The following is a 25,493-nucleotide window of genomic DNA, read 5'->3' on the forward strand; positions in this document are numbered from 1 at the left end:
TAACGCAAGAATGCATTCTCAAAGATCAATAAACTTTAACTTTACATTTCCATCTTTATATTCTGGATCTGATTGTTCCATGTTTCCAACACAGCACTTTGTAACTATCTTTATGTGTCTCGGAATGTTCAGGTATGAGTTCAGACTCACTTGCTCCTCCTTTGGTTCAAAAATAACTTCAGTTTTGTTTCTGTTCAACCAGAGAGGATATGGCACATCCATACATTTCTATGTTAATCTGTTCAGTGCTTGAATGTGTTCAGTCACCTGGTGACATTGTGATGTAGAGCAGTGCATCATCTGCATAGTTACAATAACTTATCTTTCTATTTGTTATAATCTGAACTAGTGGTAGCATGTAGATATTAATACTTGGGGAACCCACTGTGGCTATCACTCAACACTTTAACGGTAGTGTCAGTACTGCGGTCAGGACCGAAACTGGACTGAATCACATCACAGTGGTTGGTCATTGTTAGGAGATTGTTGAAACAGTTTTTCAATCATTTTGCTGATGGCTGGAAGGTTGGAGACTTGCCTACAACTGTGCAATAGCAACTTGCTCAGATTTTTCTTTTTCAGCATCTGCTGTTTTTAAAGTGTGAGGGAAAACACCTGACAAGAGGGATGACTATTATTTGAATCAGATCAGACACTGTGACGGTCAAATTTACTTTCACACTTCTGTTGCATTTTCTAGTCATACGGCCCCGTTTTTGACAGAAATGTTTCAAATACGGCTATTGGAATTTCCCTCTGACGTTCGGTATAGTAGTTTAGATGCTTTCCGTTTATTTTAAGTCCAATATTAAATATTTTCGCAGCGCTCCCTGCAGCTGTTGTCCTTGCTCCGTGTGAGTACCTGTGGGCTAAACAAAACTCCCTGACAAGATAAAAATTTCCGATACAGGCACTCGTTTTGGCAAAAATGACATTCAGAGAAACTCTCACAAAACAGAATCAAAACAAACCCATCACAAAGTGTCTCAGTTTGTCACAAGCACACCCATTTCTCAGATGAAATCATCATCCTGCTGAAAACTCTTCTCTACATCATAATCGCACGTCCTTGACTCTCAAACCGGCCCCCCCTCCTGCCTCCTCCTCACGTCTATGATTGATTCAGGCTGGACAGTTAGTAGATTTTCATCCATCCCATGCTCGCTGTCAGGGCTTCTCTTTTGTCCTGCTGTTAGCAACTGTCAGCTCTGCATCTATTCCTGTTCCTAATAACTTTCCTGGGCAGTTGGAAATCTCCTTGGCTTGTCCTCCTATTTCCGATGCATGCCGATTGCGCTTTTTTTTTTTTTTTTTTTGCTGCTACTGTAGGAGAAGAAGCCGGGTATAAGTATTGGTATGCCACCTGCGTGCTTTAGCAATGTGAGTTTCAGATAAAGATCTATTAAAAGCGGTAACTGCCAAATCGATGATGGTTTGGGGATTTATGTGCACGGCATGCGCTGAGATGTTTATGCAATTTTCGCCCTCAAAAGGGAAACCGTAATGAGTGAACGTGCAGTTTCAATAAATCAATAACAAATTACAGGAAGCTTAAAACTGGTAGACGCCTTTATTTTCATTCAACAACACCAAAAAGGAGAAGATATTTACAATTACATAGAGATTTTCATCATATGGCTGCAGAGACTCAGTAGTAGTCCTCCGGGTCAGCTTTCTCCCCTTGATTCTGAATCTGCTGCTGCTTCTTGTACAAATCAGCAATCTGCAGGGATCGAGGAGGAAGAGGAGGAGGAGCAACGTTCAGATAGATAGAGGGAGAGGAAGACAGAAAGCAGGAGGGAAGGAGGAGAAGATCATGAAGTCGGGTCAGTAACATGAAGAGGAAAAGCTAAAAATAACAGTTTGATTATTCATATCCTGAGCTTTGAAGTCGGTGACTCGGAGCTGCTGACTGGGAGGCGGAGGGTGTGTTCATTTATCAGGGTTTAGGTCGAGAAGAGGGATGAGGGGATGGGGTGGGACAGTGAATAATGGGCACGCAGCAGGGGAGCCTCAGAGAGGAGGAAAACAAAGAAACATCACATTATCTATCAAGGTGAAGCTTTGATTCTCTGCCTGAAACAGACTGGGCCCAACATGTTCTGGCTCAGGTTCAGGTTCTCCTGATTTCCTCCAATTTCAACGTTTTAATTTAATCCTGAGCATCATCACTGGATGGAAACTCTGCCTACAGGTCCATCACAGTGAATTAGAACGTTATTTCAACTTTATTTAAGTGAAAATGTAAAACTCATATAGATTTATAACAGACTAAGCAATGAGTTTCCAGAGTTTATTCTGAAGCTCATCAGATCAGACGCTATTAGCTTACAGCCAATTAAAACCCAGCATTCAGATTTACATAAAATTTGCATAAAGATGGTGGTTTCCAGACTGCAAAAACAAAATCTTACCAAGTATTATTGTCTAGTTTCTAGTGCAAATATCTTAACATACACAATACAAGCAAATAACTTACAAGTAACTTTTCAGCAAGAAATAGGAGCTTGTTTAAGTCAATAATTCCTTAATATTGCTGAAAAGGTACTAATTATAAGTGAAATAATATGTATAAAATAAGACATTTTAGTTTATAATATGGGATAGATGCCTTGTTCCAAAAAGAGAACAAAAATACTTTGTAAGATTTTGAGTTGTTGCAGTGCAAGCGAACTAATAGAAAGTTTGTTGGAAGGAAAAGTGTGGCATATCACATAAACAACATGGATAAATGAAGGTCGTGACTTCAAAGCTTCAAAAGTAACCACACAGATTAATCCAGAATATTTTGTAATGTCATTGATTCAGATGAAAGTAAATTCTGCATTTTTCTTTTAAAGGAAATTAAGGTCTCAGAGTGTGGAAAAAAACATAATCCAAGCAATTTGAGGTCCAGATTATCTGTGGAATCTGTGGATACTCCAGATTCCACAGATAATCTGGAGTATCACTGCTTTATGCTTTTGTCTCCTGAGAAGGTTAACGTAGGTGCTGGTTTTTTTCCGGCTGCATCAAAATTGGTTTATTTCACAAAACTGCAATGAAAACTTTTTTTCGCATCACACAAGTCACATGATCAACAACCAGAAGTTACTTCTGGTGGAAACTACGAAGACGACGACAGCAGGAAGTAGTTGGTGGATGATGGTGTGCCATGTTTTCCAACGGCTTGTCCCGTTAACAAACGTATTCATGCGTGATTTTAATTGAGTTTTTTATTTAATTGAAACATAGCAATTGCGGAATTGTGTTTTTTCAACATTAGCAGAATACTGACAAGGTTTTCGGCACATTTGTACCAGTAACAGTAATGCAGCTATCCACCACGGTGTTCTTGTTCTTGCCTAATATAAACCTCAAAGTAAATCTATGGAGTATTGCCAATCTGCACTAATGCAGCAATTCATGCAAAAGGAGCCCCAACCACTTAGTGTACAATACAGGAACATAGTTTTCAATAAGGTGATTTTTCTGCATTAAAAGTAATTTCATTGAGATTTCAGTTTTCATTTATAGAAATAAAAGCCTGAAATAAATCACTGTATGGATTTTCCTTTTCTTTTAGAGTCTAATCACTGTAATAAATTACATTTTGAATGCTATTCTTATTCCTTGAGATGCAGTTGTACATTTACATGCTGCCGATGTTCCACTTTGATTCCCAAAAGTAATGAACACATCTCCACACTCTGCATTCGAGTCACAGACAGTTTGGAATGTAAAACGGTTCAGACGGGACTCGGGCTTGTCAAGGAGGTATTGGATCTTCGGCCTTAGTTTGTACATCAAGGACAACTTTGGTCAGACCTGTGTATAAACTTTTAATTCATATAGATTTTTTCCCTCTGAAAGAAGATAAAAATCAGACGGCATCAAAATAGTCTGACGCTGCGTCAGATAGCATATTTCCCTGAGAAGCTGCGACAGTCGTTGAATTTCTCTGCTCACAGGGAACCAACAGCTCTGCTGTTTTCCTCGGTTTGTGAGCATCACAGCGACTCGAGGAATCTGTTTGTATCCAATTTTTACAACATAACAAAATTCTCCTGCAGTGTTTTAAAAGAACAGTGAACTGTGGTTAAAATAAAGTGTCAATTTTCTGTTTAGGAGCTTTTACATGTTCTAGGTTGTTTCATATGAAAGAAGGAAAGCAAAGAAAAACAGAGAAAATTGCATATTTTTTAATTCTAATAAATGGAAACTAAAAATTCAAATGAGCCTTAAAAATGATGCTGTCAACCCTCTAAAAAACTAAACTAAAAAACTTAATGAACTTGCAGAAAATAAATGGAGATTTTTTTTTTCCTTGTTTACTATGTTATTGTTAAATATCTGCAATTGCTGAATAAAAAATAATGTTTGTATGAGTTGGTAATCAGAATTAAAAATTACCTCAAAGAAAACCAGAAACCTGTCAAAACCGGATCAGAGCAATTCTACATCAATGTTTAAACCAGACGTAAACCAAGTTTGAATCATTTCTCACAACAAATTGATACTTTTTATGCTTAATGAGAAATAAAGTCTAAATCTAAACTAAGCAGTACTTTAATTCTGCTTAATGTTGATGACGTTGGTTTCCATTTTAAAACATTGCGTATTATCTGGTTTTATTTTTTCACAAACATTTACTGTTTATATAGACGTATAGTAAGACTGAAATATACGACAAAGTACTACTGCCATGCTAAAAAACTTTCAAAGGTACAATAACGAGATTAAAGTGATAAAATTAGGAGAATAAAGTCATAGTATTATGATTTTATTTTTGTAATATGACTTTACTCATTTTTCAACTTTTATTATAAGTTTATCACTTTTATCTCGTATTTTTAACATTTTTGCATGTGGTGTTTTTAGAAACTAAAAAAAAAAGTTTTAAAAACTTGTGTTTTTAATCTTTGTCAATGGACGACAAAGCTGCTTCTCTTGGCCCACATGGGGTTAATTTCTGCTTCCAAAAATGATCTGATTAGATGCTTGAAAAGACTATGTCTGTTTTAAAGTTGTGCTAAGAGGAGTCAATGGTAGACTCCTTCTACCATTAATTTGTAGAAGGAGTCTGTCACTGAAACTATCCAAGCCTAAAGTAGCAACTTGATGCTAAACATGTAGCAGCAGCAGCAGCAGCAGCAGCAGCACCGACGTCCCCGACGCTGCACTGCACATTTCTTAAGAAGTTCCATGAATGATCAAGAGTTCATAAAACACTGAAAAACTGAATGGGAAAAATAGTATTTTGCAGGAATCTGATAGTTGAAAAACATAAATAAGAAATTAAAAACAATAAATATCTTTGTTGCTGAGCTCATGTTGACACTTATTCAACAAAAAGGGCATCAAAAAGAAGATGTTGCTCGTTTTGTTGATCTGTAGATTTTGATAAAAATGTGATTAATTGCAAACCAGTGAAATACTTGGAAGTTTGTGGTTGTGATTGTAATGTGGCGACTTTAACAGTGACTTTATTCAAAGTGTTGTACGTTGGTCTGAATCTGCAGCTGAGCCTGAAGGAAGCAGTAGCTTCAAACTGCTGCAGGAGACTCCTGCATCCACTCCCGCTTGCATGAAAAACAAAAAATAACACGCTGTCCTTGCAGCGCTGCTCACCCTTGAAATTTTATAGGACCGCTTTTGTGAAGTGACCATGATGATATTGATTATGATGCGCCACATTTCTGTGACACTTTAAAAGATCCAAACAAACATGACAGTTTTTGTTTTTTAAAAACCGTGTTGGAGTAATTTTTAGACTGCAGAAGGTCGACGTGCTTAACCTTCTGCTTCAACGCTATCCGGTTAGCATGTTTGGTCGTGTACTGGAGGCTTTGTGCTTTAATGCTTGGCTGGTTTTCTACTTAACGTCACGTACCTGAGCTCCGGTGGTGGCGTCCTCGGGCTTCTTGTCGTCTCTGATGCGAAGGAAACGAGGGAACCGCAGAGAAATGCCTTTCTCTGCATCCGCCTGAAAAAAGGTTTAGCCATTTTAGTACTGTAAAAAGCTGCTGGAACATGTGAGCACTCATTCTGTGTAATTGTAATGCACTCTTTTAAGATTTAGGACTTTAAAGTAATTATGAGCCCATTTGTTGAGTTGAATTCAAGCTGCAAGACTTAACCCTTTGTCCTGGTTTAATTTATGCCTTTCTAAGCCTTTTATTAGCTTCTGTGTGCTGAAGTATCACATTTTCTTTTGCAGAATACGCAAAACTGCTTCAAAACGAACCAAATGCTGGATATAATGACTTTATCCAACGTTTCTGAAGGATTAGAAAATATGTAAATTCCTTCTTTTTTCAATTCCACCTCATCCAAAGTGCAGGTTGTACAATTACAAAAGCAGAAAACTTGACATGAATGTAATAAAAGACAAATATATTAAAATACCATGTATTTTCAGAGCTATATATTGAGGCTAACCTTTTTACTCTGCCAACCTACTGCTCAATAACAAGTATCGTTCCGCTAAATCCGGCTTCTTTAGCAGCAGTTTCATTAACTCAAGTAAGACGCATTAATAATGACTCTTCATTCAGGGCAGCAGACCAGAACTGACGGGATTTATCTGCAGAAACACACGAGGGAGCGGATTAACGGCGGCTGAACTGACCATTCCCATGGCAGCCTTGTAGACGGGTGACAGCGAGAGGTCGGCGCACTTCACCTCCCAAACCTGCACGGCGTCCAGCCACACATCGGGCTCGGCTGATTGGTCCACGCGGTAGTATGGGCGGGGCTTGGTCAGGATGTGCTCCTAGAAAACAGGACATCAGGAATATTAAACACAAGCTTGTTTATTTATTCCATTCTTTTTCTAGAGTTCAGTCTCTTTAAGACAAGTTTTATTATATAAAGAGGAAAATTCACCATTAATTTGTAGAAGTTTTTTTTCTTTTACAGAGGTCAGGTTTTAAAATGTGAAACCCGGATGGATGGATGGATGATTGACTGACTGGACAGACAGAACAGGAACACAATGATGCATCAAAAGAGATTGATGGACAGAAAGAGGGACGGATGGATGGGAAAATGTCTAGAGTGGAGGATGAATGGAGAGATGGAGTGGATGACAAAGAGAATCAAACCAGTAAATAAATGGGTGGAAGTATTAGACAATGCAATTACAAAATAAAGTCTGGTATTTCAAGTATTCGACTGTTCTTTAAAAATTAAATATTTATAATCCACTTTACATTTAAATCTCAAAGTTGAGGTGCACTGACTACAGTTTTCCGGCCTATCTTTATAAAGCCTCACTTGTCGGTTCTGATTTTGGCCAATTTTTTATTTTTCTTTTGGTCTGAAATGTTGATGAATACAGCAAGAAAGTCACTGAGTTGTAACAGTGGGATGACTGTTGTTAAATGGAAACATGCAGACGTGAGCGGATGGGAAGGTCTGTCCATCAAACCTCTCTGATGGGAGAGAAACAAAGGCCAGAGGTCGATTTTTAAACCTTTACCGAGGCAAATGAGATCAGCGGATATGATTGGCTTCCCAAAGTGCAACAACAAAAAATACTTAACCAATGTAAAAACAATAAAAACTCATTTAAAATAACAATAATGTTCATTTAAAAACTTTAAGCAAAAACATTTAGTGTGAACAATAAAATTAAAACATTTGGAAATCTTATTAAAGGAATAAAATGACATTCCTGGAGGTGAGTCAGAATCTGAGTGTGACCTTGATTTAGATTTAAAAAAAAACATTTCTGAGTGAATTGTTAACTAGATCGTAGCAGGCCAGATAACTGGGTCACATTAAAGCAGCGCTGCTGTTTCCCAGCACGTTATTTATACTGTAGGAATTCAAGGTCTAATGCTCTAATACACACTGAATTACAATGCATGAGCTGGCAGGTGTGCAGTCTTATTAAAAGTTGTGGCTGATTGTCATAAGTTTTGTCGAGGCTCAGAGTTGTAAGTTACACTCAGAAACATAATTCAACTTTTTTTATTCTGATGCAACTCCTAAAAATAAAGTAGCAAACACATTTAGCATTAGTCCAAAATGTATCTAAACTTTAGAAACACCTATTAGGGCTGTTATGTTGCTTTGGAAAGTCATACTCAGACTTATTAAAATGAAGAACTGAACTATCAATGCTAATCCGATGCTCAATATTCATCTAGTGGAAAGGCAAAGTTTTAAAGTGCAGCTTCACAGAAAACAAGTGTCAGCATTATTTTTAATCGACTGGCTTAATACAAGCTCAACAACTCACTAGTGTTGCAAGATAGAAGAACAACGCAACACTGACAACACTGCATTTCTATCAGTATAATTTACTCATTTCGACATTCTGCATTTTGTTCACTACAAACAAGATGCACATAAATGCCTGTTATTGCGCAATAACATACATTTCTACTCTATAAATCAGACTAAATCTCTTTTTTTGGTCAGTTAGGATTACTAAAATGATTTACATTTATAAACAAAACTATATATATATATATATATATATATATATATATATATATATATATATATATATATATATATATATATATATATATATATATATATATTCTTGCTTTCTTTTTACTTCTTTCAAATTCATATGTTTATAATAGATGAATATTATAATGAATATTATTATGAAATCAGGTGTGGGCTGTTACTCTCTTCAAATTGTACAGGTTGTTTTAATTTATAGATTTGGTTAATTTTATATAGTAACTTCTAGATCAAAAACTGCTAAAATTAGCCAAAGTCTGAACTTCTCAACCTTATTTTTCCAATTCCGTTTTTCTAAAATAAAAATATGTGCACTGAAATCAAAGGAAGCATGATAAATGTGAGAAAGGCTTTTGTTCCTTGGGGGCTACCCAGCCTTTCTCTGTGACTTTACAGACTGTTACACACATCTTTCTGATTGAACAGTCTTTGATGGTTGACCACACCTGAGCGTGCTAGAATGTATTCCCTGATTTCTACAGAACCGGTCCAGACTGAGTCTACAGAAAAGCTCTTCATGGATGGATTTAAAATAGTTTCTTTACAAGAATCCCATTCATTCACATAGACAAATTTGTATTTTAAACAACATGGTTCTCCAGCATAATGGGTTCCAGTATAAACAAAACAAAGCAGCACTGAATGAATTGCCTAGTTTTTTGTCATATAATTACCTCATAGTCTTGAATGTATGGATACAACATTAAAATTAGTGGCTTAATTGCTTTTCAGGAAACTTTCTGTTTAATTCAAGTGCTTGTATCTATCTGTTGATGCTGTGGGTCAGTTTAGTGCAGAAATCAAATTTTGAATGAAAAACCTCATTAAATAGGTCAAGTACTCTATTAGGTGATGTGTGTTCTTCATGTCTTCAGGAATATAATAATTACACTATACATTAAATTACAAACTTGACATTAACACAGGGCAGCTGTTTCTGCTGTATGCAGCAGTGGTGATGATTTCAATGCACTCATTCAGAGTGAGTAAAAATTCATTGAGTTATTTTGTAATTTCATGTTTGGTCAATATTACAATTTATTTTGAGAAAAGTGAGAGCTAAAAATCAACTATTTTTATGTAATTTCTGGTGGATTTTATTAATGTTTTTCTCATTTTTTCCCCTCAGGTCTTTGTTTTGTTTTGATTCTTGATTCTTCTGTCTTTCAAATTTTTACTTTATTGAGATTTATTAACTGATATTCTGACTGACATTTTTTTCTGCATTTTACTAGCCTATTTTTAGTTTTACTGCAGGCGGGAATTAATTTTTCTTCTTTTTAAAAAAAGGGACATAAGTCCTTTATATTAATTGCATCATAATCACAAACCATGCATCAACAAAATAAATATTCCCAAACAAAAAACTTTTTTTTTTTAATAGCTTAACAAGAAAGTTATTCATAACAACAGATTGAATAGATTGTGCACCAATCTATTCAACCATCAGATTGGTGCAAAGTGCTGTTATATTGATTCATGGAACTTCTTTGAAAAAAGTACTTTTTTAGAAATGTGGACGCTGATATTAGTGATGTAAACGTTTGTTTGGTGCAACATGTTTAGCATTGTGATGCTATTTTAGGCTTGAAAAGCTTCAATGATGGACTGATGTAGTCTGACATTAGGTCCTTTAAGCACAACAGTCTTTTCCAGCGTCCCATCAGATTTTTTGAAGCAAAAAATAATTCCTAGTGGACCAAGAAAAGTGGATTTGCCATCTGTCACTGCGCGTCAGATTTACTGTTGTACCAGAAACGCTTGAAAACAAAGGTTCCATTGTGGAACTTTAACATGCAAGAAATAAAAAGTGATTAATCTGTGTAATTAATAGAAATTAAAGCATTTTTAAAATATATTTAAAATGTTTTTAAATACTTGTCTGTGTAGAGTTCAACAATGACCACATTATAAAGGTTTTATATCAGAATAATGATGAATTTTGCAGACTAAAGAAATGAGTGGTTGAAAAGCTCAGTGGGAGCTGTATCCTCTCCAGAGAGGCTGGTGACTTTCAGATGCACCACGGAAAATATTTCAACCTCCCGACTCACTTCCTGGTTTGGACGCTTCAAGTCTATAAACAGCAGTGGCTAGAAAGGAGCCAGCAGAAACCACTGATGCTCATCTCCCCTCCCAGAGGAAACATTTTAAACCGGCGTTGCATTCTCAGAGCCACAGCCACCTTTAAGGACCGTCACCATCAGTCTCCCAGCATGCCACCCCCACTCTCCCTTCCAGCCTTCAGGAAAAAAAGACATAGATCAAGCAGATGCTTGTTGTGGTTTCTCCACAACAAGCATCTGCTGCAGGTCCTGCAGGGTGTTAACCAGCTTCTTTCCACAAGCTGTTGGGATGAGGAACAGACTACATCCATCCCTGCTGGCAGTAAACAAATAACGTTTTTTGTTTTTTTTTTGGTACATACTTCTTTTTTAACCGTAACAAATCGCTTTTACAGTTTTTGATGATCCAGAGGTGAAAATGGTTTGTTTTTTTCTAACTAAAACCCTTTAGAATTCTTTAAATCGAAGATATATATATATAAAAAAGAAAATCTTTTCATATAAAGAAATGGAAAACTCCTACTTCAGTCTGAAAATAGCATGTTGCTTGAAGTAATTTGTTTTGAGTCGTTATTTTACGTTATTTTTAATGTTGGATTCTCAAAAAATTACTACATTCCTTTAATATTACAACTTTATTCTCATATTATTTGAACTTTATTGTTATATGACTTTATTCTTGCATTACTACAACTGTATTCTTGAAGTATTATGACTTTATTTTCGGAAAAAAATAAAAAATCTTAGCCAAGCCTTGATATTTTGTTGTAAAGTTGACCTGAATTCAAAATCAAAATAAATAGAAGCTGTAAAACACGGTTGACAAACAAAATGGCGGCTTTGAGCGTGCTTACATTAGGGATAGATGATATGGCTGAAAGACTTCAGCAGCTCTCGAATTAATCCAAAATAGCAGGAAAACACCAATCAGCCACTTAATAGCTAATTGGTACGTCTCTAATCAGCGTATGGCTGTAATTTCTGTGACGTACTTCTAGAAATACATAAACATCACTACCAATGATTTAATTCATCTGATTAATAAGGAAAGAAGAAAACTAAATAAGCAGCAACTTACATATTTAATATGAAAAATATAAAGATAACTTGTAAAATGGACACTACATTTTTTTAAACAATAAAAACAAACAATAGTTGAAATGTTCAGTCAGCAAAACAATGTAAAAACTCTGAAGCAATTCTTTATATAACTCTGAAGAGGATAGTATTTGTTAGAAAAATATCCAATCCATTCAAATCAAGCTTTTTAACAAGCGAAACAGGAAACTGGGGCTAGCACAAAGCAACCTGCTTCACTTTTATTCCATTGTTATTGGTTAAAAAGCCTCCAAGTGAATCAAAAATCAGCATCTGAGCAGTGAAACAAGGGTTCAGCCTAGCCCTCATTTTAACACAGCACCTCACCACTCAGAGCCGTGTAAACAAGCCAATTGTCTCCCTGCCGAGAGTCCTATTGGCCTGCAGCGTCGCTGCAACAAGAACAGCACGGCCACACCGCCGGCTCGCTTTAATTCACCATCCATCACTTTCATTACAAACCTCTACAGTGTAGGCTTTATTGGCTCCAGGAAAAAAAGAAAAAAAGAAAAAGTTTTAAACCTCATTCTCAGTCCCTACTTCTGTGAAGTGGTTTACACAACTGATACTTAAATCTCTAATGTTTAAATGATTACTTTGTCGATGTAAAATAAATAAAAAATGTTGTACATTAACGTATATTTAGATGTGTTTCTTTCGAATTCGACAAATTGCTCCATTCTCTGCTGAAACAGCGGCTCTAAAATGAGCCGATGAAGTCAAATGAAGTCGGGCTCTCTCAACAGCTATCATTTTCAGAGAGCGGTTGACAACTTCTTAAAATGCTGCTGCTCCACTGCTCTGGAACAAACCTCTTCTAATGCAAATTGAAAAAGCAATTCATTACCCAAAGTCAGAAAACGCCCCCACAGTTCCTCTCGATGCTGCACTTTTTTAGAAAAAGGTGAAGCAGCAATAATTCACGGATTTCCACATTTGCAAACCAACTGCATGAATTTCTGTGTTTAGCTCTGCCTCTTCTAAGGATAAAGCCACTGAAAGAGTTATTGCAGTCATTAGCAATAAGTACTTTGCTTGGTTTTGCAGACTGTAGCCCGGCTCAGGGTTTCTGTGTTTGGTAATGGGAGCTTCCTGGAAAGAGCCTCTGATGAAAGTATTGCATCTGATAATGAGGAGTATGTACTCTTTGTTGTTGCCTCTTTCCTGCACAAAGCTACTGGGGTAGTTAATACATCCATTCACTATTTGCTTTTTCTTACCCACAGTACAGTCTTTCTCAAACCGTGGTTCCCAGAAGCCCCCTACTGGCCCGCAAGGTACTGCAAGTAATTACCATTAATTTGCCTTGACTTCAGCTCAAAATGCGATGCATACAGCTAGCTTACCAAAGGACTGCGTTTAGAGATAATATAGTGGCTTAAAACCAGGTCACTCAAAAAGAAAAAAACAAACAAAGATATTGCTGGCTTATATGATGGGAGGAAGCCAAGAGTTTTGATAAGTCATTTGTGAATGATTTGATTCTTTTGATCAGGTCTACGACCCAATTGGTGAAAACAGTTATTTGTTTAACGACTTTTCTTGCTTATAATGTTCCGCTTGATTGACAACAGTTATTACTATTTTAAATTAATAAGAAAATAAATGCAACGGATAGAAATTTGTGGATAATTTTTATATTTAAATGGAGGAGAGGATTTTTATTTCTGCCAAAGCAACTCAAGTCTATTTTTTTTAAATTATGCTTCTAATTTACAAACAGCCCTAAATGTTACTAATTAATACAACACTTGGTAGTAAAGAACAACTTATGTTTTTCTGTGTTTGAGATAATTAGAAAGCTTAAAATCCACCTTTTCAGAATATGCAAATAATTCAAGGCACAGAGTGCCACCCTTATGAAGATACACAAAGGAGACAAAAATAATATTTTCATGTCAGATTGTATATATTAGTGTGTTATTGAGGGGCAATCTTGAGTTCGGTGGTGTGTGAGTGTTTGTTTAATGGGTTAAGCCTGAAAAGGTTTGAGAAACAGCCATGTTTTCTCCTGGGTAAGTGATTCAGTAGCTATCTTTCTTCATTTTTAATGCCATTCAGGTAAAATTCAAGCACATTTTCTCAGCAAATACTCCAATTAATGATCAATTGATTACTAAATTAGTTGACGATTATTTCAAAAATCGATTAATCACGATTCATTGTTTTAACCCTACGTTGAATAATTTAAATTTCCAATTTCTAATTGCAAATTGAGTTCTCTCTAAGCATCTGTGTTAAGGAGGATGATTTTGGTTGTAAAAGAACAGGGTATGAAAACTATAAAAGGTAGAGCAGTCCCAAAACTTTGATTATTTTAGCCCAGCTTTTCACTTCAACACTCATGCAGCACTACTTCACCTTTAAAAACTTGTAATGCTGCTCCAGATCTTCATCCTTAAAGCCTGTCCCGATCTGCAAAGAGATGAGAAGAGATAAGAGAGGCACGCACTCATATATACACACATTCCCTCGTGGGGAGACAGCAGACATTTGGCAGCAGGAGGCAAAACACAGAAAGGCGAGCAAATCCCCCCACAACTCGAGCATCTTGTCTGCCTGATTCGCCTAAAGTGTCATGTCGCCTCTCAAAGGATTTGAACTCGCCGAGACACCAGTAAACACCTAAAAGGATGACACACGCTGAGGGAAAGGGGGGAAAAAATGTAGGCATATCAGAAAAATTTAGCATTTAGTCACCGGCAGATATATTCTGCAAAGTGACCGTGAGAAGTTTAACTGTACGAGAGCGAGGCAGCATTCAAGGTTTAGAGGTGTTTAATTCAGCTGTGGGACCTTTATGCATTATTTATCTGTTCTCCTAGCGAGCCAGCTGTGATACAGTTTGTTAGGAGTGTGAACCCAACACCTCTTTCACTGAGCCAATTATAGTGACTTGTTTGTTTGGTTGGACTGATAATCAAATTCCTCCAGCAGCTTAATCCAATCAATAGTGCTGTTTGACTGCGAGATAACATTACAGAGGCCTACAGGCGTTAAAAACGTGTTTGTAGAAAATGACTGCAGGTTGACGATAGAGGAAGATATCTTTACCATGAAAGAATAATTTTAGGAATTCAAAGGAGTTAAGTTTTCCTTCCTTCCATCCATCCATCCATTGGTCCAATCATCCATCCTTCCATCCATCCATCCGTTGGTCCAATCATCCATCCATCCATCCACCCACAGTACATGGAAAATGATGTGAAAGAATTCCTCCTCAAGTCTCATAAACACCAACTATATAATTATCACCATATACACAATATTATCCAATAAAAAGCTAATATTAAACTGTAGCAGTGATACTGCACTAAAAGTTTTTCACAGAAAGCCTGTCTTGCAATCAGAATCCTTTAGAAATGGAAATCTGAAGTGAGTCTGAAAATCTTAAAATGATCTAAAACTGGAAAATACAACAAATTTCACACTTTTGCAGGACTACGAGGAATCCTCAGAATTTCAGTCTCCTTCCTTCACAAGTATAAACCATGTGATAAAGGGTCATTTTTCCTCTTATTCTTCTGATTTCATGCTGTGCCAAACGTTGTAGGGCTCAAGTCTTTCTTGTGTAGCATTCACTTCTGCACCAAAATGTTTTTTTTTTTTGTATTTTTCGTCAAAAACCAGTAAAAATGTCTGTAGCTGTGAGTCATCCATGCCTGTTAGGCAAGCAAGCAGGCAACAAATGATGCAACAAAATCAGAATATTGTATTTAAACTTTTTATATTTCAACTCGGTAAACTAGAATTTGACTGTTCACACTGCAAACAAATAAGTTTAGATTTACATACAGATGTGGAAAAAAGTCCAAAGGGAACAAACGAAATAAGATTTCACCAAGATGTCTTTGCAAAGCTGACATCACCTGAATCTAAAAATCCAAATATAAAACTGTGTGCAGCTTTTTACAATAACTTTCACACTGGCTCTGAATGTTGTGGCAAGGGCATTTTACTAGGACATGAGCATAAATGTGATCTGCAGGGGAAAAAGAAACAGCGAGTCAAACGCTAACGTATGATCCTCTGGTTTCTTTTGTTCTGCCTCTGCTTCACGCCCAGCGTTGAGGGAGCGAGAGGATGATGAAATGCTGCACACACAAGAGTGCTGGATGCTGCAGTCACACAGCATCAGCTCACAGCCACTGCTGGGCTGCAGCAAAGCAACACACAGATAAATGGCATATTTACACAAGTTCAGCTGAATGTTTCTGTCGTCCAGTTCATGTGTCCTGCAGAACGCGTCCTTCCTGATTTGAATCCACACAACCATCTCAGTGAGATATTCAGACGGCATGCCGCCATTTCTCTTTCGTTTTATAAATATAATTACAGATAAAAGTACTAAATTGCAGTCAATACTATGCCTTAGGTCATCCTCCGTCAGTATGGGGTAAAAATGATTGGCTTAAATAACAGTTTTTATGATTATACGGAACCATACATGGGTTGGATTTTCTGTTTGGATCATTTTCACTGACTTTTTGTATTTACAAAACAACTGTTTTAAAAACTATTTGAATGAACTATTTAAAAAAGGGAGGCAGAGCACCACAAGGGACTCTGCAACGCAATATCATTAAATCGTGTCTAAATCTTTTGACAATTACCTGAAAAAATCTGAACCTAATGCAAATATGTAATATCTTCTTCTCCAGTCACACAATTTAAACAGAATCTCCAGCCTGAATAGAAAAATTGGTTTCTGAAACTAAACTCGTTTCTGGATCAAATCGTGACCCTAAAAATCAGAATCAAATCACTAGACACTGAAAGTGTTGTATCTTTATTTGGGCATGTTTTAATTAAAGAACACCAACAATGATAGATTCGTTATGATCATGTTAACCCCACATTTATTTAAATGCATCATAAATACGTTTACACTGAACAGCATATAAAAAAGGAGAAAATGATACCCAAACTTTTGACATGGAATATTTTGTTTTACAAAGCATTTCAAGCCAAGGGTATGGAGGAGTCTTCTTCATGTTTCGCTGAGGGGTAATGATTTGTCACACTGGTTAACATATACAATATTGCATAAGACTGATTTGTGACTCCAGAATATGATGCAGTGCTACCACTTTGTCTCTGCGACCAGCTGGATGTAGGATTTAAAATTAAAGAATTGAAAACAAACCAGTTAAAACTACTGAGTTGTTCTGTTATTGTTTTGAAAAATAAAAATTTGTGAAGATGTCAAACACACTTTTTAATGTCACTGATTTTCATGGGCCATGCTGGCTTGAAGGCAGCTTACAGGGAGAACATTTAGTTAAAGAGGATTATTTTATCACTTTGTTTTCACCTGCAGTTATTATTAGGAACATGGGAGACGGACAGTGTAAAGGTCGAGGACGTGTGCAGCTCCTCTGTGGTACTGCTTGCATTTAAGAGTAAAAACAGCTTAATTATAAAAACATGAGATAAGTTAAAATATTGCGTTGATTTTAGATGCTATGTTTTGTCAGATCAGACTTCGGCAAGATTTTTCCTAATACTAAATAAACAAGGTGGCACCAAATCAAAAAATTCATCTTCTGCACCATGATCTAGTTCTTATAAACTGAATTACAAATAGTATTACAAACAGTATTAAGGTTGACACTTTCAAAAGATGTTTGTGTTTTATTTAGGCCCAACTTTAGTTGCTTGTGCTTCAACTGCAGCAGGTAAAATTATGTCTAGGAATTTAAATCCAATCAAAACAAAGATTACTCTAAGCTACAGTTGTCTTACAAGCATCTGTCTTACATTTCAAAAAGATTTGCAAAATAACAAGATACTAAAGGATTTTAGACTATACTGAAAATGTACCCAGGAAAGATGGAGATAGAGACATAAAGAGAAAGTCAGGAATAAATAAAGCAATGTTTGCTAAATAAAACAGAGATTTTTGAAGACTGCATCTGTAATTTTCCCACATCTGTTTTAAGATGTTGCTGTCAATAAAGTGATGCACTGGGTATTTTAAGAAAAACAAGAATTAATTTTAAACAGTAAGTTAATAACTAAATTGAAAGCTGGACCTTCATAGAGCTTAAATATGTGCAAAAATCATTATAGAAATGAATGTAAATAAAAAACTAACAGAAAAGTGACTGAAGACGTTAAGGTTATGACTAAATAATCAACTTTGCACAATTGGCACTAGGAGCCAGGAAAGCAATATTCATGTCATAAAAATCTTCAAATATGTAGAACTTCAAAGAATTATGTTTCTGTATATAAACTGAAGCATTAATTGGACAATTTAAAACAATGAAACAGTGTGATTTTAATATCATGCAGCCAGGTTTTGGTTTGCTGAGGCGCTTCAGTCAAAAGAGGAATGTTGTGGTGCCAATACAGTTCAGCTACAATTGCAGCAAACTAAATCTTTTTCTTTTTTCTTTAGGGATAAAAATATTAAGAAAATATTTTTTAAAAATTGAGAAGGGGAAATTTAGAGGACAGAGTAGAGAACAAATTGTGCAACTTGCACTGAAGTGGTCATGCGAGCTTCACAACAAGCTTATCACTTATTCTGAGAGGCACTTACTCTCAAGACACCAAGACTTAAGAGAAAGACCAACTCTTAGAAGAACACTATGTGGAAAAAGTATCCAGAAAGAAAGAAATACATTCTACAGAAATCCTCCATGATGAAGTGACGAACAGAGAAAGCCTTAAAGTCTCAATCTGAATTACATATTGCACATGTGAAACACAAACCCCTTGGGTATCATAATGCAATTTCTTGTCTAAGATAAGTCTGATCCAAAAGTTGCTTGCACTACAAATGCAATTTTTAATCCAATCATTCCACTTCCCACACTTTTCATGTGGGGGTGAAAGCTAAAGACGCCAGCTTTGGCTGCTTCTTGAAAATGCTTCAGAAGTCTTCAGTTTCTGTGAGGAATGCAAGACCATCTCAACAAACTGATTTGTAATTGTTCTTTATGTAACAAATCTACAAATGAAGTTGCACGTTTATAAAGCCTCTAAATCAGGGGTGGGCACTCCTGGTCCTCGAGGGCCGGTGTCCTGCAACTTTTAGATGTATCTCTACTTCAACACACCTGAGTCAAATAACGAGGTCATTAGCAGGACTCTGGAGAACATGACTGCACTTGGGAGGTGATTCAGCTATTTGATTCAGGTGTGTTGGACCAGAGAGACATCTAAGAGTTGCAGGACACCGGCCCTCGAGGACCAGGAGTGCCCACCCCTGCTCTAAATGGAAGCAGCACGTTAGTTTCACCTTTTTCCTGCACCCTTGATGAAACATAAAAATTTACCTTGCAGACTGACTGAAACTCCTCATTGTCTTCATCAAAGCAGGCCAACAGGAAGCCTCCGTATGTGCCTGTTCTTTTTCCCTTTCCAAGGTAGGCACCGATCACGCAGAGGTCCACTGTGTCGCCCACACCGTCCAGGTAGTCCTTCTTTAACTGGAAGGGAGAAAAAACTCTGAGTTAAAGAGATATTATTTACCAAAAACCAAATTTAAAAATACACTTATGACCCTTAACATTACCTGCTAAGGATTAAACGCATTTTCTTAATTTGACATGCATAAAAATTAAAAGTTTCAACAAATACTTTGAAAGGCTATCTGAAGTCAAAACCAGGAAATTCAAGCTTCAGAGTCAGAAAAATCAACTGGAACGGCGGACAAAGTCGAACTTTGAGATCCAATATGGCCGCTCCTCGAATCAGCAAAAGTAAGTGATGGTGGAAACGTTTACTTCAAAAGACACACTTGTAAGAGAGTATCTAAATGCATCTCTTGATTCTTCTATGCATTTAAATGAAATACAGAAACACTACATTGACTGGAAAAATTTTTTTTGCATTCTCACATACTAAGAGTAAACATTAAATTGATCATGTAAAAAGAAGACATGAACAGTTAAATTGCAATTAAAATCTTTTGTTTTTAATCCTCTTAATGGAAAATTGGCATCAACTATCTGATATTTTGCTGATGAATATGTATTTAAGAATAAATATCACAGCGCAACTCTTTAGGGGAAATAGATCCAGTCTGCGACAAATAATCTAGAACGGCAGATAACAATTATTCATAGGCATTGAGTCTTCTATCATTTATTCTGGTGATTAATTGGACTAAAAAAATGTTGTGCAATACAAAAATCCTTCATGCCAGACTACTGTGTGCTGAATAGTTTAACAGTATTTATTACAACACACTTCATGATGCTTTGATAACTTGCCTTGAGGGATTTTAGTAATTGAGGTACCAGGATAAATCGAGGATTCATTTTAGCCCTAAAATAATCAAGATTTCAATACTGACCTATGTATCTTGTTCGTTTTAGATCAGTGCTCCAATCCAGTCTTCGAGGGATACCATTTTTATTCTGCAACACACCTGATGCTATCAACTGAAGAAGGGAATCATCTAAAGGTTGAAGGGTCATACTTGGGCACCTCCATCTTACTCAAACTAAAACCAGAGCTGCCATGTTTAAACTTCGCACGACTATTTCTGGGGCAGCATCCATTTGAACTTCAAGATGCAGAATTTTCCAGCAACATGTTTACTTTATAAGAAAAGCAGTGCTGCTCACTATACCTGTATAATAAAAACAGATTATTTTCCAGTACACACCTACACATGCACGCACCGCACACACACGCCCGCACACACACCTTGAGCCAATTGTGAGATCGCTTGGCAATCTCATAGGTCGCGTCCTTCTCCAGAGTCTTCACCATCAGGCCCTCGCAGGAGTCTGCACAAACAAACACATTAATGCACCAAAACACGACTCTGGACGTGCAGAAAGGAAATTAAGAGATTATCTGTTGGATATATGGAGTGCCTTTGTGTTGGTGGGTCTCAAAGGGAAACAAACGGGTTTTGGGAAACAAAGAGGCCGTGGACAAGGACGGGGACATAACTCATATGCACAAGGAAAATACATCCTTTATACTTCAGAGTCACACACACACACAACACAAAATAAATCCATTATACAACCCACAAGTTCTGGCGCTGCTTTGGATACACTCACACAGACAGTTTACACGTTAAGGCAGCTGAGAAAGACACAAATAAAATGAAACTTTTACTCAAAGCACCCACACAGAAAGAGATTCAGGGGAGCCAACAAACAGGAAGATGACACAAAAAGGAATGACACAAAGGAAGGCAAATGAGAAGAAAAAGTTTTCCTCCGTTTCAGACCTCGGACGGACTGCTCCAGGAACTCTGCGATGGCGTCAGTGTCGTGAGAATCGATGGAACGGGCGAACAGAAACTCTCCCTCCACCTCTGTGAAGCTCTCTCTCAGCAGCTCCCGACGCCGACACAGCGGCTGTCGCACCAGGGACTGAGCGCGGAGACGGAAACACAAACATCATTAGAAAATGGCAAAACCGCATCATTACAACCGTTTCCTCCTGATAGCTCGAAGGCTTGCAATGACAAGGATGAAATACCATCAACTATCTGCCCACACACGTATAAACAAGCACTTTCTCAGAATACAGTCTTGGAAGCACCAGCTTTGGGCACACATACAAACACCCACGCCCCCATGTAAGCATACAAACATGCACAACACAGTTTCTCATTTATTTTTTCTTCCTTTTTTCTCTATATTCAGTTTTGAACGCGTTTCCCATTTTGGGTTGATGAAAAATTAACTAAATGGTGACAAATGCTCTTAAATATGACAAATCTGTCAGAACTTGGCTGGGTTGGGAAGTGTACAGACAGCAGGCAAGACACTAAAAGTAAACAGATGTGGATTTTTATTACAAATGACATCAACACATCTGCCTTCTTTATGCTGTTCTGCCTCTTCGTCCTGATAGCCCAAAACATAAATCTGACTAAAATTAAATATGTCTGAGCACAGGTTGCCATTTAGGTTTAACGCTTTTTGTGCTGAAGGCCATATACAACCGTTACTTCTGGTGAAGATGTGGAAAACCACATAAAAATTAGTCTAGATTTTATTGCAGTAGAATAAAGAACATTTGAACTGATTAATAAATAGACCTGAACTATTTTTTTAATTATTATTTATTCTTGCAATGTTGGGCTGAACAATATTTGGGATTTTTTTTTAATAAGCCATTGCCTTTTATAATACTGGGGTATAAATGTGGTGGAAGCCCACTTCTGGTAGATACTCATCAAGATGGAAGACTCTAGAAATCCAAGTCCAATTTATCTATAAAGCACATTTAAAAAGAGAATGAAATGTTTTAGGGCCTCTTGTCACTTTTAATCCAAAGAAGCTGCTGCTGCTGCTAACTCACAACCATTAGACCACAGGTGTCAAACTCCAGTCCTCGAGGGCCGCTGTCCAGCAGTTTTTAGATGTGCCACAGGTACAAAACACTGGAATGAAATGGCTTAATCACCTCCTCCTTGTGTAGATCAGTTCTCCAGAGCCTTAATGACCTAATTATTCTGTTCAGGTGTGGTGCAGCAAAGGCACATCTAAAAGTTGCAGGATACCGGCCCTCGAGGACTGGAGTTCGACACCCCTGCATTAGACCATCTAAATGCCAAAGGGTTGTTGAGAAGGCATGCAGAAACAACAAAAAACCCTTTCTGTCTTTCTAAATGGTCAAATATCTGACTCTGTGTACATCAAATTCGTTAAAAGCTACAGGAGAAATGTCCTCTTCTTGGCTAAAAGCTGCACAATATCTTAACATGAAAGGAGCTCATTAGCATCTCACCAGTGACTGTAAAAATCAATTATTTAATTTGAATCTTTCCCACTGAATATTTTATCATTTCTTAAAATGCTTTGGTGTGAAATTAAAATTGTATTTTAATTGAAACTTTTCATTCATCTTTGAAACGGCAGAAATAAGATGCAGGAAATGTAAACATGCATCTGCAGTCTTCCAGAACAACGAAGTCTCAAACATATAAGTGATTTTCTTTTTACATTGCCTAGGATATACTAAGATGGATTTTCTTACAGATGCAATTTCTTGGAGGTTTGAGAATCAATTTAGTCTGTGAGGTAAATAATTAAAATGTTAATTTAAAATCCAGCTCCGTGTGATCCAAGGAGATATATGATGCAAATTCTACAAATCTTTGCAACATAGTTAAAATGGAAAATGTTTGTATGCGTCTATGTTTGTGCCCTAATATGACATAACATGCATGGAGTATGGATCAAGTCAGTATTTACCTGTATGATGACAGATTTTCTGTTGCGTTTATGTTATTAAAATCAAACTGTGGCATATAATGACACGATGGCACGCATCAAAGCACAGCCTTGAATGAAAGCAGACTGGGTACATGTGTCATGCAGATGGATTGCCCTTAGTCTTCTTGTCATATCAAAGCTTCCTCCGTTCAACCATAAAATCATGTTTAGTGTTCTTTCCGGTTCACAAGTAGCTATCAGTGGATGTTCAGTTGAAAATGTAAAAAGAAGCCCTTGGTTTTTTTTATTCGCCGGCGAGGTTAGGCCTGGAAGAAGGTTACTTTCCATGTACGATCGATCACTTGTATTTGTGTCCCATGTGTCCTCAACTCGCAGCTCCAGGAGGCCGGTCAGGTTTTAGCTGAGGGTTATGGTTTCACACAGTCAGCATTTTTGGCAGCTTTCTTTTTTGGCTGCAGAAACTTTTCTGCCAACCTTTAAATTTACCATCTGATATAATTGGAGAAAGATTTCTTAACTGTAAACAAGGAGTTCTTTTCTTTTAGAAACTGAAAATGTCTGTTGTACAACAGCTAAATCTAGTCATAAGTAAAGTAAAACTGGTACTAAGCCGGTCATGATATGCAATCAATTAATGGCATAATAAATTAAAATGAGCTTGATAATTTCCATTCTGGTGATTAATATTTTTCGAAGGGCAATTTGGTTGACAATGTCCATTAAATTCATTTTATTGATTGTTTTGGTTGTGTGTGTCTTTTCTTTCTGTTTCATTTGCTAGTTTTGGTTGTTGTGTTTTATTTTGGATATTTAAGTATCCCCCAGTGCTAAGTGTTCTTTAAAAGAATTTAAACTTATCGGTTCAAACTTGGATAATTATGTCACAATCTGAAAATGTTCTCAAAACAACACTATTTTGTTTATTGCAATAATTACTGGGACAATTTACTGTCTTGCAAAATTTGTTACTGTGACAGGTCTAACTGGTAAATTTAACTTGATCCAAAAAGGTACGTCTTAAACATATTTTAGATTATTTTTTTCCTCCTGTGTGGTTAAATTGGTATTTTTCTAGATATATGCAAAAATTTAACATGGTTACAGAAACAACATCAAACCAAAGGAGGTTTTAGTAAAAAAGTTTAGTTTGCTTTTGTTCCCAAATCCAAATGTTTCAAAATGTAACGAAGAATGCATAACTTTTGTCACCTTAAATACACAAACTGTTTTCAGCTACAGTGAGCTCGTCCACATTTTTTTATAAAATTTTGCAACCAAAGAATCAGACCATCTTGTTACCATTTAAGTATTTTCAGTATTCATTTTCAAGCTCTCTGAAGGCCTTTTTGTTTAGCCAACATTTTAAAACATTAAACCACAGCTGAACTTGGGAACAAGAGGAGCACATTTGTTGTATGCATGACTAATGAAATAATGTGAATGTTTATTCATAGTACGAACATTTAAATTTGTTCGTACTTAAAAGGCTGTTGGTAACTTATCAGGTAGAAAAAGGACCATTACTTCACTGATAAATCATTCAGAATGAACTGTAATTTGTTTTATTCTAATGTAACCTCAAACACAGCCAAGCGTAGTTCTCCTGTTCCCTGCATCCTGGCAAGAAAAGATTATAATTCAGGCACTCCCTCATACATTGAGAAGGAAGACTGGAAAATGAATTGGAGAGCTTCCAATTCCAGTTCCATCTAAATGTATGTGGGAGAATCTGATAGGTGTAGGAATTAATGCTGAATAGATGAATGGACACATGAGGTCAAATGGATGGATGGAAAAATATTTAATAAATGAGTGGAAAATGGGTGGACAGATAATGTTTGTTGAATAGACAATAAATGTTATACTATTGTAGTAGCCAGTAAATAAATACATCTTGTACTAAATGGTGTCATGTACTTTTTAGTTATGATGCAGTTATTATATATATATATATATATATATATATATATATATATATATATATATATATATATATATATATATATATATATATATATATATATATATATAGATAGCTCAATAGATAAGTCAGCGGGTTTTCACCGGTCGACCGGTTCAATCCAGGTCGAAACCGGAAAAAGGGCGCTATCCTGTCTGGGTCCTTAGGCAAGATCCTTGAGCTCCAGCCTACCTCATAACATGAGAGACACAAAGAAGCAAGGAAACATGCCGGCTCAGACGCCGCCCGGCCAAACAAGGTCTCGTCAGGTGCTGGGGAACCAGAGCACCTTGATGATAAATGGGCTACTGGAACAACGAGGCGGACAACGGCGGAAATGGGCAAGAGATGAAAACTTGGATCTGTTGGAATGCTACTACTCAAGTAGCCCGATCGGAGGGCTATATGCAAAGACTGAGGGAGGAATGGTTACTTGACATCCCCAGTCCACACTAAGTGCTAAACAGCTAGTAACTCAGTGTTCCAACATCCATAAGCAGCTACTATCACAGCTTGAGATTGACGAAGTACAACACAAACGCAACGGCGAAAAGGAGGAACCTGGATGTCAGAGGCGGGGCTTAACTACAAGCCCCCGCCCAGAGAGAATATGCAGCCACAATGATGGAAACAGAGCTGAGCAGGCTGCAACAGACCTGAGAAATAGAATCATGGCAGGAATGACAGACAGACCTCCTCGGCGCCAATTACAACGGCTGAGTGAAATACCATCAGAAAGTCTCA

At 36.8% G+C, this 25,493-nt stretch overlaps 1 protein-coding gene across 1 annotated transcript in view; it reads right to left on the reverse strand.

The window, feature by feature from the left end:
- Positions 1 to 1,556: 1,556 nt before the first annotated feature.
- The window catches only part of lig1 (ligase I, DNA, ATP-dependent), a 74,137-nt gene continuing 50,200 nt past the window's right edge, over positions 1,557 to 25,493 (reverse strand). Inside the window, exons 21-27 of the mRNA XM_044134662.1 lie at positions 20,830 to 20,974; positions 20,292 to 20,374; positions 18,914 to 19,066; positions 13,989 to 14,042; positions 6,611 to 6,754; positions 5,873 to 5,965; positions 1,557 to 1,723 (exon numbers count right to left, since the gene is read on the reverse strand). Coding sequence (XP_043990597.1) covers positions 1,649 to 1,723; positions 5,873 to 5,965; positions 6,611 to 6,754; positions 13,989 to 14,042; positions 18,914 to 19,066; positions 20,292 to 20,374; positions 20,830 to 20,974 — 747 coding nt within the window. The 3' untranslated portion in view covers positions 1,557 to 1,648. The remainder of the gene's footprint in view (positions 1,724 to 5,872; positions 5,966 to 6,610; positions 6,755 to 13,988; positions 14,043 to 18,913; positions 19,067 to 20,291; positions 20,375 to 20,829; positions 20,975 to 25,493) is intronic.

Source organism: Gambusia affinis, linkage group LG12 (assembly GCF_019740435.1).
Source record: "Gambusia affinis linkage group LG12, SWU_Gaff_1.0, whole genome shotgun sequence".
Lineage (NCBI taxonomy): Eukaryota > Metazoa > Chordata > Actinopteri > Cyprinodontiformes > Poeciliidae > Gambusia > Gambusia affinis.